The following is a 17015-nucleotide window of genomic DNA, read 5'->3' as shown; positions in this document are numbered from 1 at the left end:
TCACCCATATGATGAAGACTTCGGAACTTTACATCTCCAGCCTACAAATCAGCCAAAGCTATTCTCTCCAACAAGACATAACTTCTGCAAGCTCTAGATACATCAGGACCAACTTCTTACGAGAGAGACGGAGCATCCTTGTTTGCTTTAGTTTGTCTAGGTCAGGCTTCATCACTCTTCATCTCAGATCGAATATGAGGAGTTTGGTATACAATATCCCTGGAAAGCCAGAGACCAATCCTGAGCTCTGCCTACCTCTGACTTCTGGGTTTTGATTGCCACCCTTTGATCCTGGATGGACATGAAGTAGCCTAGATATGGGGAATAGATGAGCTGAGACATCCCAATGAAACTAAGGAAGAGTCCAATGAAGGAGGAACGGGGTGGGAGACACTCAAAGACCATTCTCCACCCCAAGGCTTCCCTTCTGTACCATGGCCTCCTAGGTTGCACCTGCTCTTTCTATTCTCTGCCAGACACTCATTCACTAGAAACTGCTCATCATATTGGACCAGTCAACATTAACAGAGGCATTTCCGTCTTAACAGATACAAATTTTAAATGATTAGCTAATCACAATATGTCATATAATAATTAATTAATTCTATGACAAACTGCTCTAGAAGCTTTCACATGAGCTCTCATTTAGTCCTATAAGAAACATAGAAGTAGCCGAAACCGGTTTGGCTCAGTGGATAGAGCGTCGGCCTGCAGACTCAAGGGTCCCAGGTTCGATTCCGGTCAAGGGCATGGTTGTGGGCACATCCCCAGTAGGGGGTGTGCAAGAGGCAGCTGATCGATGTTTCTCTCTCATCGATGTTTCTAACTCTCTATCCCTCTCTCTTCCTCTCTGTAAAAAATCAATAAAATATATTTTTTTAAAAAAAGAAACATAGAAGTAGATATTACTGTCCCATTTTACAGATGAGAAAACTGAGACTCAGATCAGGAATTTATCCAAGGTCATATTTGCCCCATGATTACAAAGTCAGTGATTTAATACTTTCTGTTTAAAGTCAGTGGAATACAATTGTCTAGGAGAAATTTCAGACAACATCTTGTCTTAAGGGAAGGAAGGAAGAGGTGGACTGATGCCGTTTCTGCTTACTGGCCATCATCCAGCCTTTATTTCTCAAGACCCCTCCCTAGTTTTGCTTAAACACTCACACACACTCACACACACACACACACACACACACACACAAAAAAAAAAAAAAATAACAATAACAGGACACTGGGTTGGTTTGGGGAAATTAAAATGGAAGGATTATCTGTTACTTCCTGGTCTCTCCTTCATCATCACTCAAACATTCCTGGGTTCAAGACAAAAGAGCCCTTCTCCCCACCCCGCCCCCCATCCCTACCCCCCACATCTCCTACACACACACACACACACACACACACACACACACACACCCCGTCACCAGGAGAGACTGCCCGCCCCCTCCTGCTCCCAGCTTCAGCTTCACCCCTTCCCACTCGCCCTGTCTGCTAAGCATTGGTACCTGCTTCCCGTGGGCGCAGTTCCAGGAGCTTCCCCATCCCTGACAAGGGAGGGAAGAAGGGGAGCTGAGCAAAGTGTCTTTTAGAGGAAGACTTGAATCACAAAATAGCGAGGAAATACCTTTCTTTCGGAGCTTGTGGATTTTCTTCCTGAAATTCCAGCCAAAGAGCAGTGCCAGAGAGGGAAAGCCACAGCCCATTGCCCACTGCGGCATCCTGGGAATATGAGGCAGGCAACAGCGAGGGATCGCAGCCCCTGCTGGGCCAGCCTCCAGCCTCTCCTCCTCCCCAGGCCGGGAGAGCCACCCTCTCTCCCCTTCAGACCAGCACATGCTTGTAAATACTGCTCAGATTCTGACTCCAGCACAGAAACTCTGGGATCTGTAGGCACCTGCCCCGGGCCCTCCCTTCCTCCTTCCCACACCACTTCCCCTCCCCACTCACCTTTATACACATGACTCTTGGCTTTTAAAGAGCGAACATAAAGCTGTCAGGGCCCACAATAAAAATAAGTGCCTCCTTTTACTTAGCAGCTAATTGTCAACTGCCATTCAAGGGATACCACGGAGGTGGGTTAAAAAAATTCCCTCACGCAAGCCCTTACCAGCATTGCCCCATATATCAAAGCATCTGGCAGGAACACAGGATTTCACTTAGTGTTGATGAAGCCAGCCCACCCTTCTCTGGAAATGCTTTCACGGTTGCAGGTGGTTCAGTCGAGCCTTCAGAGAGAATAGTCTTGGAGGTGGGTTGTTGGCTAAACGGAGATGCTTTTCCCCCTCCCGTGGAGATGATTTAGCAAATAGTGCAGCAACCCTATCAGACAGGCCCAGGAGACTTGAAATGGACTTTTGGCATCACTGGGGTAAGAGATGGGGGGTGGGGGTGGGGGTGGGAGTGAGGCTGAGATAGTCAGGAGCAGGGAGGATTGCCAGGAAAGGCCCTGAGCAGTGTGATGCTGCCAACCAAGTGTTCATCCCTCCATTCACTCATAGGCCAGGAATAGAGGACTCATCTTGGACCCCACATTCTCCTTCATGTTGAATTCACTCCTAGATCTGGCAATGTTACCTCTAAAATGCTGCACAGACCTATTCACTTCTCTCCATCTCCACCATCACCCTCTTCCAAGCCACCTTGAAATGAAGACCAACATCTTTATCAGGGCTATCTTCACTGTTTTCACCTTCCTCTCAATCCAGAGCCTGTTCTTTCTGTCACAGGACATTTGCACATGCTATTTCTCTGACAGAGACACTTCCTCTTCCTCTTTTTCTGCCTAGTTAGCCTCTATTAACCCTTCAGATTTAAGCTGAATCATCACTAGTTCAGGGCTTCCCTGAATTTCTTGACAAATACAATTCTCCCCCACCCCCCATCTTACCATGTGTTTTTCCTTTGTGCTACTTTTCAGAGTTGTAGTTACATGGGTTTCTTTGTGTGTGTGTGTGTGTTTTTAATTAATTTCTGTGTCTTATACTATACTGTGAGTTCCTTGAGAGAAAGGACTTTGCCTTTTTTTCTCTTCTCTTCCTTCCTCACTCCTCCCACCACTCTCTCTGTCACTATTGTACCCCTGGTGCTAGCACAATGCTTGGCCTACGACACATTCTCAAAAAACATTTGTTGAGTTCATGAATTTATCTGTCTGGTGTTAGGATCTGGGGGAGGGGAATCAGGGAATTAATAAAAATAAGTAAAAAAATTATTCCTTTTAATGTCCACTTTAGCTAGGAAGAAAGAACCAGAACACATGGAACAATAAATGGCAGACACAGCACTCTCTCACGAGCCACACTGCACTACAGATTGTGAAATCATGCTCTGAAGGACAAGAGAACTTCAAAAATGAGAGGAAACAAAGGAACCTAGGCACTTAACAATTCCATATTTATATACTCTATGTCTAGTGTTGGCAAACACAAAAGACGCTTAACACATGGGACATACTAGTACTCCATGGTCTTATTATCTGGTTGGGCTGAGCAGACCTACTAGTGTACACAGTTTAGTGCAGTGCTTATGCACCCAGCAGTGGCCTGAGAAATGCCTCAGATGGCCAGCCTCCAGAGGAAGAGGGCAGAACATGTCCCGACTGATTAACAATTTTCAATGTGAACTGCCTGATCCCTGGGGATGGGACAGAGACCAGGTTTCAATGTGGGGATCCAGCGGAGGCAGAGCCCTCTTACTAAAAGGAGGAGGTGTTTTGAAGAAAATGGGCAGCTATGAGTCTGAGAACAAGTCACCAGAAGTGGAGATGTGATCTCTTCTCTTCCCTTTATCTTACTTAAGTTGCAAAAACCTTGAATTGCATCCAGAACTTCTGGGGAAGGTGCTGCTGTCTAAGGTGTGACAGTGTGATTGATTGTAAGAAATGTATACTTGGTCTTTGACTCGTTTCTTGGCACAGAGCTCGTAAAACTCTTGGAACTTCCATTATGAGAGTTATAAAGGTATCTTTAATCTTTTGGAAAGCACCAGATGATGAGAGGGTTGGAACTTTCAATCCCACCCTCTCAACTCAGAAGTCAGGGGAGGAGAGAGGACCTGGAGGTTGAATTAATTCCCAAAGGCCAGTGATTTAATCAATCATATTTGTATTATGAGGCCCCCATAAAAACCCAAAAGGACAGGGTTCAGAGAGCTTCTGGGTTGATGAACACATGGAGGAGAGTGGAGCTCCTGGAGAGGGCATGGAAGTGCCATGTCCCTTTTCCCATACCTTGCTCTCTGTATCTCTTCCATCTGGCTATTTCTGAGTTATATCTTTTTATAATAACTGGCATATAGTGAGTAAACTGGTTTCTTGAGTTCTGTGAGCCACTCTAGCAAATTAATCAAAACCAAGGAGGTCATTGTTGGAAATTCCCATCTATAGTCAGCCATCCTGAAGCACAGGTGACAGCTGGACTTGCCCTGACATCTGAAGTGTGTACGTGATTGGGGTCAGTCTTGTAGGACTGGGCCCTTAGGCTGTGGAATCTGATGCTATTTGGATAATGTCAGTACTGAGTTAAGTTGCAGGACTCCCAGCTGGTGTCTATGACGTGTAGGAAACATCCACTCTCACATTGGAATTGGTTCCTGAATCAGATAAGGTGAGAGGAATGCTCAGGGCCAGCTACCAGGCAGGAGGAGCCACAGGGAAGAAGTTGGGTATGCTGTGGAAACCACGTAGGCCATCTTTCCCATCAAGGGAGAAAGGAGCCAGGAAGGGGACTGGGGCAGGAAGAGGCCTTAGCTTTGCAGAACTGTCACTAGAGTGACTTCGAAAACTCAGAGTTGGGATTCATTACCTGGGGGGTGTAGATGACTATTGGGGTCTGAAAATACACTGAAGTTGAACTCAAACTTATTTTGTCTGAACATATCTTTGAAGAGAGTATCCAAAGCTTTTATTGAATTCTTTAAGGGGTCTATGAACCCTAAAGAACTTCACTAAAGCTCATCATTAATGTGCTTGAAGGAAGATTATTCTAGAGGGAGCAACCCATTTACCGAATAATTTTGCAGATAAGCTGGTGGTCATTTACCAAAGTGGACAGCCTAGGGGAGTAGAACACAGTGCTGCTTGGATAGAGGGGACCATTCCTGGGCCTATTCCTTTAATAAACATTTATTGAGTACCTACTCTGTCAGGCACTGTTTAGATTCTGGGATACCACACTCCCCAAAATAGAGGGGAAAATTCCTGCATAAGCAGATTGAAGCTTTCATTCTAGTGAGGGGAGACCAACTCAAAACAAATGAATAGAATATTTAGCATGTTAGAAGAAGGTAGGAAAGGAGAAAAATGAAGCAGGAAAGGGGGATAGGGAGGGCTGGGAGAAGGGTGGGGAAGGGGTTCAATGTTAAATGAGATGATCAAGGGCAGGCTCACTGAGGTGATGTTTGAGCAAAGACAGGAACAAAGCAAGAGACCAAACTATACAGCTACCTGGGGGAAGAGAATTACAGACAGCAAGTGCAAGGACCCTGATTCAGAAACATTTCCATGGTGTTTGGAGAAGACCAAGGAGGCTGGTGAGCTTGGAGTGAAATAAGCACAGGAGGAGGTACTGGAAGACAAGGTTAAAGGTGATGGATGGGGCAGACTGTGCACTATGATCCATTATAAGCCTTTGGCTTTTCCTCGAGGTAGAAGTGAAGCTATGGGACAGTGTTGAATGGAGGAGGACCTCCACTGACAAACAGGTTTAACAGTACATTCTGGCTGTTCTGTTGAAGACAGACTATCATTCAAGCCTAAGCAGTGTAACACCTCACAGGATGGTACAGTGAAGGTCATGAGCAGTGAGCAGGTTCTGGGTGGGAAAATCCATAGAAAATTTCACAAATGAGGCAGCAGCAACATTCTCAGAATTCTCAGTGGCTGAAGGTGCATGCCCTGCCCAGCTAACAGAATCAGGGGATCTTTACAAGTGGAAGTGAGCTACCTACCGAGGCAGGAGCCCTGGCCCTGCTGCTCCATGGCTGGATCCCTTAGGCAAATTATTTACTTCTTTAGGACTCAAGTTTCCTGACTTACAAACAGGAAGAACAGATGTCTGACTTGCCCCAGGACCCCAGACTGGACTCTGCTATCTTCAAATGCCTTCTCATCCTGAGATCTATTATTTGGGTTCAATGAGAGGCCTGAAGAACATCTGAAATGCCACAGCAAAGCCAAACCCTGTTCCTTGAATAAATAAATAGTGCTGTACTCTGTTTTCTCCTCCCTTGGACTTCCCCAGCCTACAGGACTTATGCTTGACTTTCTTAGGATGTTGGCCTTGAGGAAGGGGGAGGGAGAGATCCCCATGTGGACAATGACACAGTAAAGCAGTGTGCAGTGGCAGGGCTGAGCCAAGCACAAGGGACACAGATGTTGGCTACAGCACATAGGTTAGGGTTAGGGTTTAAGGTTAGGGTTAGGTATACGATTAGGCAACATCCACGACCCTTGTCAATGCAGACAGCCTAAAGTGCTGGGCTGGGGAAAACAGAAAATGTCAACCATTTCACAATCCAGGGCAATAAGGAAGGTTGAAGCTACGTTTATGCAGGCTGGATAGCAGATAATAGAGCTTTAGTATATAAAAGCTTCATCTCAGCCTGATTAGCACCATAAAATTATTGGGTTTAGGAATTGGGAAATGTTTAATGAAACCATGTTACTCTTTTTTTGTAATAGGTTGCCGCTGTTCAGGATGACTGAGGCAGGCACTCCTGAGTTTGGCTGTCCCATCCAAATTACTTCTTTTCTTATAGCCCCCACATGGCAGGTCACAGGCCCCAGAACTGCCTCCCTGCCCCAGACCCTAGGTTCACAGGTGGACTCAGGGACATCCGCTGAGATCACCTGAGACAGGAAGCTAGAGCCTTGACAATGATCATGACCTCAGAGTTGTCCTCAGGCCTTTGAACACTGTTCAAGGAAAGATCATATCTAGAGCTACTTCCCCCCTATCCCAGAGATGTTACAGACACCTGCCCAGGAAAGCCTGCTGGGGTCCTTACCTCCAGAGGGTGTGCCAGCGACTCTCTTAAGGAATTTAACCCATTCCTCCATCTCCGCCTGGGAGCTGGCCATGAGGACATAGGAGTCCTGTCCCGTGCGACTCTGGTCCCATGAGGCTAGAGGAAGAAGCAACACTAATGAAGGTCTTAGAGTGGAAAGGGGCTGGAGCAAGAGGAAACAAAGAGAAGCTGAACCTGAATTGCTTCCATGGTTCAATTAAACAATCCTTTAAACAACACCAAAGCATTATCTACTTGTCCTCGGTGGCACTGAATATCTGTGCACCCTTTTTGTTTTTGCTGATGCTCTAGTTCTCTAGACAAGCACTGACCACAGTGGCTTGCAGTCATGATGACTTGGGCTGACAGCTACTCCTGTGGAGGACAGAAGCCATTTGCTACCAAAAAGGAGGAGGATATTCATGGGGCAGGTTCAGTATTAGAGGAGAGAGGATCACCCCATACAAGTTTGAAGACTTCATTCAGTTCATCATGTCAATCATGGGTAGTTTCCTAAGCTGCTCTTGAACTCAGTTGTGGGGGTGGGGAAGGGAACAGCAACTCAGGAGGGAGGGACAATAAACATATGTGTGTCTTTCTCATGAAATCGGTGCTTCCTGCTCAGGATTACTGCTCTCCCATCTGCACAAGACATTGCAAATGGTAGGTTCTCAACTCATATTTAATTGACAAATGAAGTTTGTTAGGACTTTATTTACTAGTACCATTTTTTTACTTTAAACACAAGGTTATAAAAGGAAATATGTAGTATTTCCTGAATTGATGTTCTCAAATGGACAAAAGGGTGAACAAAATGACAGCAGTTGGAGAGGGTACAGGAGGAGACCAAGAGAGAAAATGATAATAGAGGACAATAGGGAGAGAGGAAGAGGAGAAAGGAAGAAGGAGAGCATCAAACATGGGTCTTGGGAAGGACAAGAATATAATTGCAACCCTTTTCAATTACCAGGTACTCTTAAATTTCAAAGTGCCATTGCAGACATCAACCCAATCTTCTCTCAATGTAAGGGCCTTTCCCTCAAAGAGAGCCTGTTTTAGCACCACATTTGTGCTCAAACCTATATTTTCTTTCAGGAAAGCAAAAGACTTTCAAATTCCCACTGGTTCTGGCCTCTTGAACCCATCTTAATGTCACCAAGCCACACCTTCTTTCATCTTTTGTGATGACCTAATCCTGAATCTATGTTACCATTGGGTCATCCGCTGTTCTCACCAGAAGTGTCAGTCCACGGGAGCCCTGGCTATTCAGGAACATCCTGAGATCTGGGTGTTTCCAAAAGCAGACTGGGAAGTAAAAAGTTCTCAAGGCAGAACTGAAACATTCCATAGAAATCACACTATCCCTTTGCTCTAGTATCACTTCCTCTTCACAAGTAATGTAACGGAAGCCCAGAAATTCAAAGGCACCTGCTCATTAGTACCCAGTAAGTTACTGCCAAACTCAGGGCAGGGCTGCTGGTCTCCTTTCTTCCAAGAAGAGTAACCACTAGGCCATATTGCTCCCAATTTTGGCCAAAATTTATCTGGTGTCCTGCCCCACCATGCCCACACCCCAATCCATTCTGTTGTTAAGAACTGCCTTTCAGTTCACCCTGATTCCTGAGAGATCCTTCAGTTTGACCGTGGCAACCCCATGGAGAAACATCCAGCTCTCGAGATGTTGCAGAGTGGTCGAGGCTTCCACGGACTCACCCTTCTGGTCAGAAGATCTGATGACCCAATGTCAACATAGATTCAAAATCCGGCCATCCCATAGGGTAGAGAAGGCGAGGCACAGTGATATTAACACAGGTTCAAGAAACCAGGTCCAAAAGGAATTTGAATATCTTTTGTTGCCCTATAAAAATATGCACATTGAAGTGCTAGGATGGGCTCTCTTTGGGAGAAATTGCCTAACATTAATACAAAGCCCATGAATAGCAGTTCTGCCCTCAGGGACCTGCTTTCTTTGACTTAAACAGTTTGTTCAATGTGTCATATATTGGGCTATTTCCTTATCAGAAAGAAGCCGCCCTTCTTTTCTTCCCTGCCTGAGCAACTCCTACCCATTTTTAAAAACCTAGCTCAAATGTCATCCTCTCCAGGGATATTTCTTACTATCATCTCTTCCCACTTCAAAATAAGTGGGGAGTCCCTATTCTAAATCCCTTACCATCCTATCCTTACCTCTCTCACAGAAGTAGCTAAATTATCCTGAACATTAGTTTCTTTATCATTAATATCTAGGCAATTATTTAATACTAGAGGCCCAATGCACGAAAATCATGCAAGAGTAGGCTTCCTCCCCCACCCCACCCCACCCCCACCCCCGGTTGCCAGCAATGGCTTCCCTCTGGCACCCGGGACCCAGGCTTCCCTCGCAGCCCCGGCTTTGTCTGGAAGGACAGAAGGACGTCTGGTCTAATTAGCATATTATGCTTTTATTATTATAGATGAATCTCCTACTCTTGTTTCCTTTCATCATTCCACTGTAACCACATTGGTCTCTTTGATGTTTCCTGAACATGTGAATAGGCTCAGAGACTTTGCATTGACTATTCCCCTTTCTGGAATGCTCTTCCTCCAGATGGGCACTTGGCTCACTCCTTAAGGTCCTTCAGATCACTCCTCAAAGGTCACCTTCTCAATGATGCCTACTCTTCCTGCTCTATTTAAAATGACAAGTCAACCACTGCCATCCCCATCTCAACCAGCACTTTGTCTTTCTTTGCTTAATTTTTTTCATAGCACTATCCCAGCATAAAAACTATACAATTTACTCATTTATTTGTTTCTTTTGTCAGTCTCCTCCCATATAGGCTATATGCAGGCTATTTTGTTCTTTGCTGGATTCCCAGTTTCCATAATAGTGCCAGGCTCATGGCAGATGCTCAATAAATTTGTTGAATAAGTGAATGACATCTAATAAGGCAGTATGAGAATCAAAGGCAGCATATGCACTGGAAGAAAGAACCCCCTTATCCCTGGGGACTCCCTTTGGGTGGGAGACCAGATAGTTTTCTGTGGGAGGTAAGAAGGGAGAAGGAAGCCTGCCCTAAAATTTTGCCTGTCCCAAATAAAGAAAAACATAACTACAAGAAATCCTGGCCCAGATTAGCAAGGTCATTCCTTATGCCAGCAATGGCCCCTGAGAATCATCTTGCACAGGAGAATGACAAAAAGCAGGACTGAAAATTCTCTGCATCATAACGTAAAGGGTTGTATCTGGGAGGAGACTTGGAAAAGATGGCACCTTTAGGAAAATTGTTCCCTACCTTACCATGCTTTAGAATTGTTTTTCTTTATGAGACTGTGTGTATGTGTGTGTGTGTGTGTGTGTGTGTGTGTGGTCTAAGAATTTCCCCAGCAGCCTGCATGTGTGAGTGAAAATGAGAGAATAAATCTTCATTTTACCCTAGTACAGCAATCTTTGAGGGTACTGGACTTCGGTGCAAAGACCATGGTGAGTTTGCAGTTGGAGTTTTCAGTAGAGCTACCCTAGATTGAAAATTCAGGCTTTGGGACACGTGTGACCATGGATGATGGCAACCCATGAATGGTGCTGGGGAGGAAATCCTGGGAAAGAGGTGGGTTTCCCCAGAGAGGAGAGGCTAAAAAAGCTCATCCTCTGAGGAGGAAGAGAGATGGATAGACCTTCAGATAAAAAAGCAAGAGAGGACCCATGGGGAGGCTCCCTGGGAAGAGCGGAATTTAAAAAGAAATATTTTTCTTTCTTTTATATGAATAGCCATAGCAAATTTTATGATTTACTTCTACATTATAATTTCCTCTAGTTCTTCCCCAAATATCAAACACTTACATGGCATTAACTGTATACCAGACACTGTACCAAATGTTTCATATATATTTCTATATTTAATCCTTACTATTATCATCATTGGCCCCATTGTACAGATTAAGAAACAGAGGCAGGGAGAAATGAAAGAACTTGATCACAGTTACACAAATAGTAAATGGCAGGAAAAGGTTTTGGACCCGGGCAGGATGGCTCCAGACTGGGCACGTCTAACCTCTCTGCTACACTGCCTTTTCCATCAAGTTCCTTACGCATGTAGCTGCCTCATGTGAGTGGTGAGGGGGGAGCTAAGGGAAGAGGTGCTCAGGGGATGGGTGGCCTGCCATGTTAGGTCAGCATGGTGCAGCTGCCTGGCTGCTCGGCCTAAGCAGCAGACCTGGAGTTCCTGGGGGGGGGGGGGGGGGGGGCGGGCTGGCAAAGGAGCAAGAGATAGGGAGAAGCAGCCTAAGTGTGATGGATTCACACAAACACAAACTCCCCTTGAGACAAAGCAAGACAAGCTCCCCTTGTCCCAAATGCATTCCTGGAAGGTAAAGTGACTCTTGATTGGGGAAAGCACCCTCCCATGTGCTGCTAACATGTCCAATAGGTGAATGGCAGCACCTGACACGAGCTAAGTGCTCAGCAAGTCGGAGCTGTCATTTCTTGTTAGGTCACATTGAACCACAGGAGAGACGGTTGACCGTCAACTACTTTCCACCTACCAAAATGGCAATTTCACATTGTTCAATTTAGAGTTTAATATTAATGCCCCACTCCCCTTCTAGACTGAACTTCCTTTCGTGAGCAGGGATGATGTACTTTCCAGATCAGTGTCCCAGTGCCTAGTGTCCATGCTCAGGAAATGCATACAGAGTTGAACCGAATGCGCACCCACTTAGTTCGCTTGCTAGTTAATGAGCTGGTATGGTTCGTTGACTACATACGGAACTACTATGTATTCTTCTTTTGTTTGTTAATCCTCACCGGAGGATATTTTTCCATTGATTTTTTTTAAGAGAATGGAAGGGAGGGGGAGAAGAGAGAGAATCATCAATGTGAAAAAGACACATCAACTGGTTGCCTCTCACATGCATCCCAACCAGGGCCACGGACTGAGCCTGCAACCAAGGTACATGCCCTTGACAGGAATCGAACCCACAACCCTTCAGTCCGAAGGCCGATGCTCTAACCACTGAGTGAACTGGCTATGGCCGACTTTGCATTCTTATTAGGTTGGTTGGTTAGCTGTTGACAGACTCACTGAATGTAACTTTGACTTACAGGATCCAGAAGAAAATAAGAATGTAATATACCTCTGGCCCACCTTTTGTTACTTACCTGGAATGACTTCAAAGACAAACTTCCCCGCTTCTTCTGGGTTTGTGGCAATCTCCTTGATTGTACTTCCAGGTAGGTACATACAACCCTGAAAGATCAAAAGTCAGGCCTTTACGATGGGCAGCAATTTTATCACCTATTAGCTAACATTAAGTTGGAAGACAGGTAGGATAGTGATGGGATGGAGAAGAACATGGAAAGCTAGGCCCTTCTGCTATTCAGGCCTCAATCAAATAAAGTGGTAGCTATTGGAGAGCAAGCTAGGTGTCTGGAGAGAAAAGGATAAGGTCCTAACAGGAGAATGAGCTGAGGGGGCATCTTCACCAACGCTTGCCTCTTCCCACTTTTCCAAGGACCTGACTTCCTGGCCAAATCAGATATCAGGTCTCTGGGAAGACTGGGTGGACCATGCTACCTGCTGGGCTACAAGAGGGGGCATGAAGGGCGGAACCACAGGTAGTCATTCAAAGGGATGGCGTTTTCCCCCTTGCTAAGCACCTTGAATATATTATTCATTTAGTCCTTCCAGCAATCCTCCAGGCAGGATATCATTATGCCCATTTAACAAGGCAGAAAACTGGGGATCAGAAAGGTTCCGTAATTTGCCCAATGTCACAGAGCTAGTAAGTTGCAGAATAATAATTCATCTCAGAAGTGAGTTCAAAACCCCTCCTACATGAAGATGCTATTAGACAAACAAGTCACTCCCACCATGTGTATGCTCGAGGCTTTACCGTTCACAGTGCACTGTCACAAGCTTAGCTCATCAGATCCCCGCAAAGGTCCTTATCAAGAGCACGGCAAGATTTGCCACTTCTACTTTGCTGATGAGGAAATTGATGCTTTGAAAGTCTAAGTGACTGCATGAAGGGACAGTGATTATGTACTACATTAGTTACTCATGATTTACATCTCCACTGGCTGTTGGAGGTAGCATGTCTGATTCTGAGCTGAGTAGACATGTGTGTCTTTATTCTACAACAAAGTGTGGGTGAAGAGGACAGGCAACAAAGAAGCTATGAAGGCAAGAGTCTTAAGGAATTCTCAGATCAGATCAGGACCCCGAAAGAACAAATGTTTATTAGAGTGCCTAGAAATAAAAATGTCTAAGACTGAGAAAGTAGTAGAAAAAGAAGAAGAAATGGAGAAAGAGTAGGGAAAAAGGAAAGGAAAATGAAGGAGGAGGAGGAGGAGGAGAGGAGACAAGAGGGCAGGAGAAGAAAACGGGGGGAGGGGGCAGAAAAATGACCCTGAGGTTGTGTTGTTGAGGTATTGAGGTATATGCATGACCTATGGTGCCATTTTCAGATAGAAGGGAGCATTGCCTGGCTTTGTATTACATTCACCCAGTGTGAGCTTTTAAAATTTACATCTTGCCCTAGCCGGTTTGGCTCAAAGGATAGAGTGTCGGCCTGTGGACTGAAGGGTCCCAGGTTCAATTCTGGCCAAGGGCACATGCCTGGGTTGCGGGCTCGATCTACAGTGGGGGGCGTGCAGGAGGCAGCTGATCAATGATTCTCTCTCATCATTGATGTTTTCTATCTCTCTATCCCTCTCCCTTCCTCTCTGAAATCAATAAAAAAATATATTAAAAAATAATAAATAAATAAAATTTACATCTTATCTCCTTGGGCTCCTTCCCAAAATCACAAGGAGTAGGGTCTGAAATAATTAAACAACAACAACAACAAAAACCCCCAAACAGAATTATAGAAATAAAAGAATATCAATAGAGCCCAGCTGGCATGGCTCAATGGTTGAGCACTGCCTTATGAACCAGGAGGTCATGGTTCAATTCCCAGTTGGGGCACATGCAGCCAATTGACGATTCTTTTTTTATATAATACATTTTTATTGATATTTTACAGAGAGGAAGGGAGAGGGATAGAGAGTTAGAAACATCGATGAGAGAGAAACATCCATCAGCTGCCTCCTGCACATCTCCTACTGGGGATGTGCCCACAACCAAGGTACATGCCCTTGACCAGAATCAAACCTGGGACCCTTCAGTTTGCAGCCGACGCTCTATCCACTGAGCCAAACCAGTTAGGGACAATTGACGATTCTTTATCATTGATGTTTCTATCTCTCCCTCTCCCTTCCTCTCTGAAATCAATAAAAATATTTTCAAGAAAACAGTATCAGTAGAAGTCCTTTGAATGATGATGATGATGATACACATAACAATTATGATGGGCTCTGACAGAGAAATAGTTCAAGGTTTTGCTTTTGCTAATCCAGTGGCACCTGGTCTCTCTCAGGCTCAGGTGATAAGGAGCCTTAGGTAACAGGCTTTCCTAGGGGTTGGTTTTACATTGATGCTTGATCATTCTTTCATGAAACAGGAAGGCAAGGAAATAAACATACTGTAAGGGACTTCTCTATGCTGGGAATGACAATTGGGCAATTTTCAAGCATTCAGTTGGCCCCACGAACTCCCAGGGTAATTGGGCAATTTTCAAGCATTCAGTTGGCCCCACGAACTCCCAGGCCCCTGGAGGGTTTGCATTTTTAAAAGGCATAATCCTCTCCAGAAAGGTTGTATGAATTGTCATTTCCACCAGCTGTGCATGAGAATTCCTGTTCCCTACAACACTAAAATATCTAAAAATTCTTTGGCAATTTGATTAAAAAACAATTCCTTGCCAATTTGATAAGAGAGCAGTAGTATCTCATTGGTTTACATTGCATGCTTTTTAATTATTAATGAGATTGAACTTTTTATGTACATTCTGTCCATTGCATTTTTGGAGAAATTATCCACTTGTGTCATTTGCTCATTTTTCTATTGAGCTGTTTCTTATAGCCTTGAAAGAATACTTTAAATATTAGAAGTATTTGTTTGTTATATCTACATAAACAATTTTTCATGCTAGTTATTTGACTTTTCACTTTATTATGTTGGTTTTTATGTAAGATATGGACATTTTAATTTATGCAGTTAAATTTGCTTTCCCTGATGCTGTCTCTGTTGCTATGCTTATAAAACACCTGCCTCCCAAAGATTATGAGGATAACTACATTTTCTTCTAGGATTTTTAGTATCTCCTTTTTTTTTTCACATTTAAGTCTTTAATCCATCCAGAAGCATGAATGGTGTAAAACATGGTGTGGAACCATGCCATCACTTTTTCCAAAGAACTTAGCTCATGTCTGTAACTTTCATTTCATTTTAGGTATTTGCAATGCCTGTGAATCCCCCAACAATGTTAAATGGTAGCATAATAAAAGTACTCTATTTTGAATAGATTTTTCTTTATCTTAATGAAGTAATTATGGATATATGAAAAGTCTATAAGGATGTCCTTTTAATTCTTGTTTGTAATAATAATATAGAAACATCAGCCCAACTTCTCAACTAATTTCCAGTAGGAAATTAGTTAAATGAATTATAAAATGTCCATACAATAGATTATTTTACCACCATTAAAAATTACATTGTAGAAGAATATTTATATAATGGGCAATATTCACAACATATTGTTAAATTTTTAACTAAAGACTATTATTATGTTAACTTTGCATTTAGAATAGACAAGTTTATATATATATATATATATATATATATATATATATATATATATGATTTGGGTAGTTATTTTTGCTAAGGGGATCATTTTTATTTCCTACCTTATGCTTTCCCACATCTTACAAATTTCCCATTATGTACACAGATAGCTTTTGTAATCAAAATATACATGTTCAAATAAAGTAAAATATTCTTTCTAAGAAATTCACTGTATTCCTAAAAACTTTTTTTTATCTGAAATGAGTATTTAATTTTACCCAATGCTTTTTTTTCAGTCATCAATTTAGGGGTTGTGTAGTTTTTCTCATTTGATTTATTGCTCTCTACCTACTGACCAAATAGATTATATTAAGAGATTTCCTACAAAATAAACCCTACTTGTCATCCTAGAAGCAGCTTTATCTAATTTTCCCAGACTAATGTAATCCTGAGAGGACTTTCCAGACGTAAGGGAGAGAAGCAAGGACCTTCACTAATTTATTTCACCCTTTGACATCATGTATGCTTTTTCAAAACGGAATTTTCTTACATGTGTTACATATCATTTGATCCTAGGACAAATATAGGCCAGGTATGATTGTCTAATTTTACCAAAAAAAGGGGGGGGGGTGTCCAGGAAAATTAAGTAAGTACATGGTCAGCGGGTAGTAGAGCCAGGAAAAGAACACAAGCTTGGAGAAAACATACCTGCCACCCTCCACACCTCACGGAAGTAGACCCCGCTGAGCTGTCCTTTCCGCTCATTCTGGAAAGCCCACACATTGTTGCCATCTCCCTCGCTCTCTGCTGATGGGAAGACTTCCGGCATCAGCTATCAACGCACCAGTTACCATCCTCTGAGCCTGTCATTACTTGGATCTGATAGAACTGGCTTGTTCATAAAGTGAAGGAAATCTGGTCACCACGCGTAGGACGCTGAGCAATAACCGGGTGTGTGTGTGTGTGGGGGGGGGGGGAGTCTCTGGCCCTTTTGTGGCCTCTGCAGTGACAGACATCACAGCCTCCAGTGGAGGGCCTTGTTAGCCAGGGGCTGCTGACACATCATGGATCCTTAAGTCTGTCCTTAAAGAGAACTCTTATTACCAAAATGACCGTCTCATTTCTTCACATACCCTGCCAAGAACCCCCAATATCTTCACCCTTCTTGGGGCGTTTTTTTCTGGTTCTGGAAGGTTCTAGAACAGTGCTTCCCAACCTTTTTTTGGCCATGCCCCACCTAAGCATCTCTAGAATCCTGATGCCCCCCACCCCATGACATATAATTCTTATTATTCAAAAAGTGAACTCCTATTCACGTGGAGGAAGCCTAAAAGGCCATTAACGTGGTCTGAACAAACTTCCAAA

General features: G+C 43.8%; 1 protein-coding gene across 5 annotated transcripts in view; it reads right to left on the bottom strand.

Annotated features, from left to right (window-relative positions):
• Positions 1–17015, bottom strand: part of ARHGAP25 (Rho GTPase activating protein 25) — a 78921-nt gene that overhangs the window by 21896 nt on the left and 40010 nt on the right. For 3 of the 5 annotated variants that reach the window (XM_079792190.1, XM_079792191.1, XM_079792194.1), the window contains 2 exons: positions 12143–12230; positions 7006–7122 (listed from right to left, as the gene is read on the bottom strand). In XM_079792190.1, coding sequence (XP_079648316.1) covers positions 7006–7122; positions 12143–12230 — 205 coding nt within the window. Of the gene's footprint in view, positions 1–1624; positions 1901–7005; positions 7123–12142; positions 12231–17015 lie in introns of those variants that run through there. The other 2 variants (XM_079792192.1, XM_079792193.1) reach the window with 2 other exon arrangements.

The sequence above is a fragment of the Cnephaeus nilssonii genome, assembly GCF_951640355.1.
Source record: "Cnephaeus nilssonii genome assembly, chromosome: 15".
Lineage (NCBI taxonomy): Eukaryota > Metazoa > Chordata > Mammalia > Chiroptera > Vespertilionidae > Cnephaeus > Cnephaeus nilssonii.
Note: the sequence above shows the minus strand (reverse complement) of the source record. Positions and strands in the feature narration are given on the sequence as shown.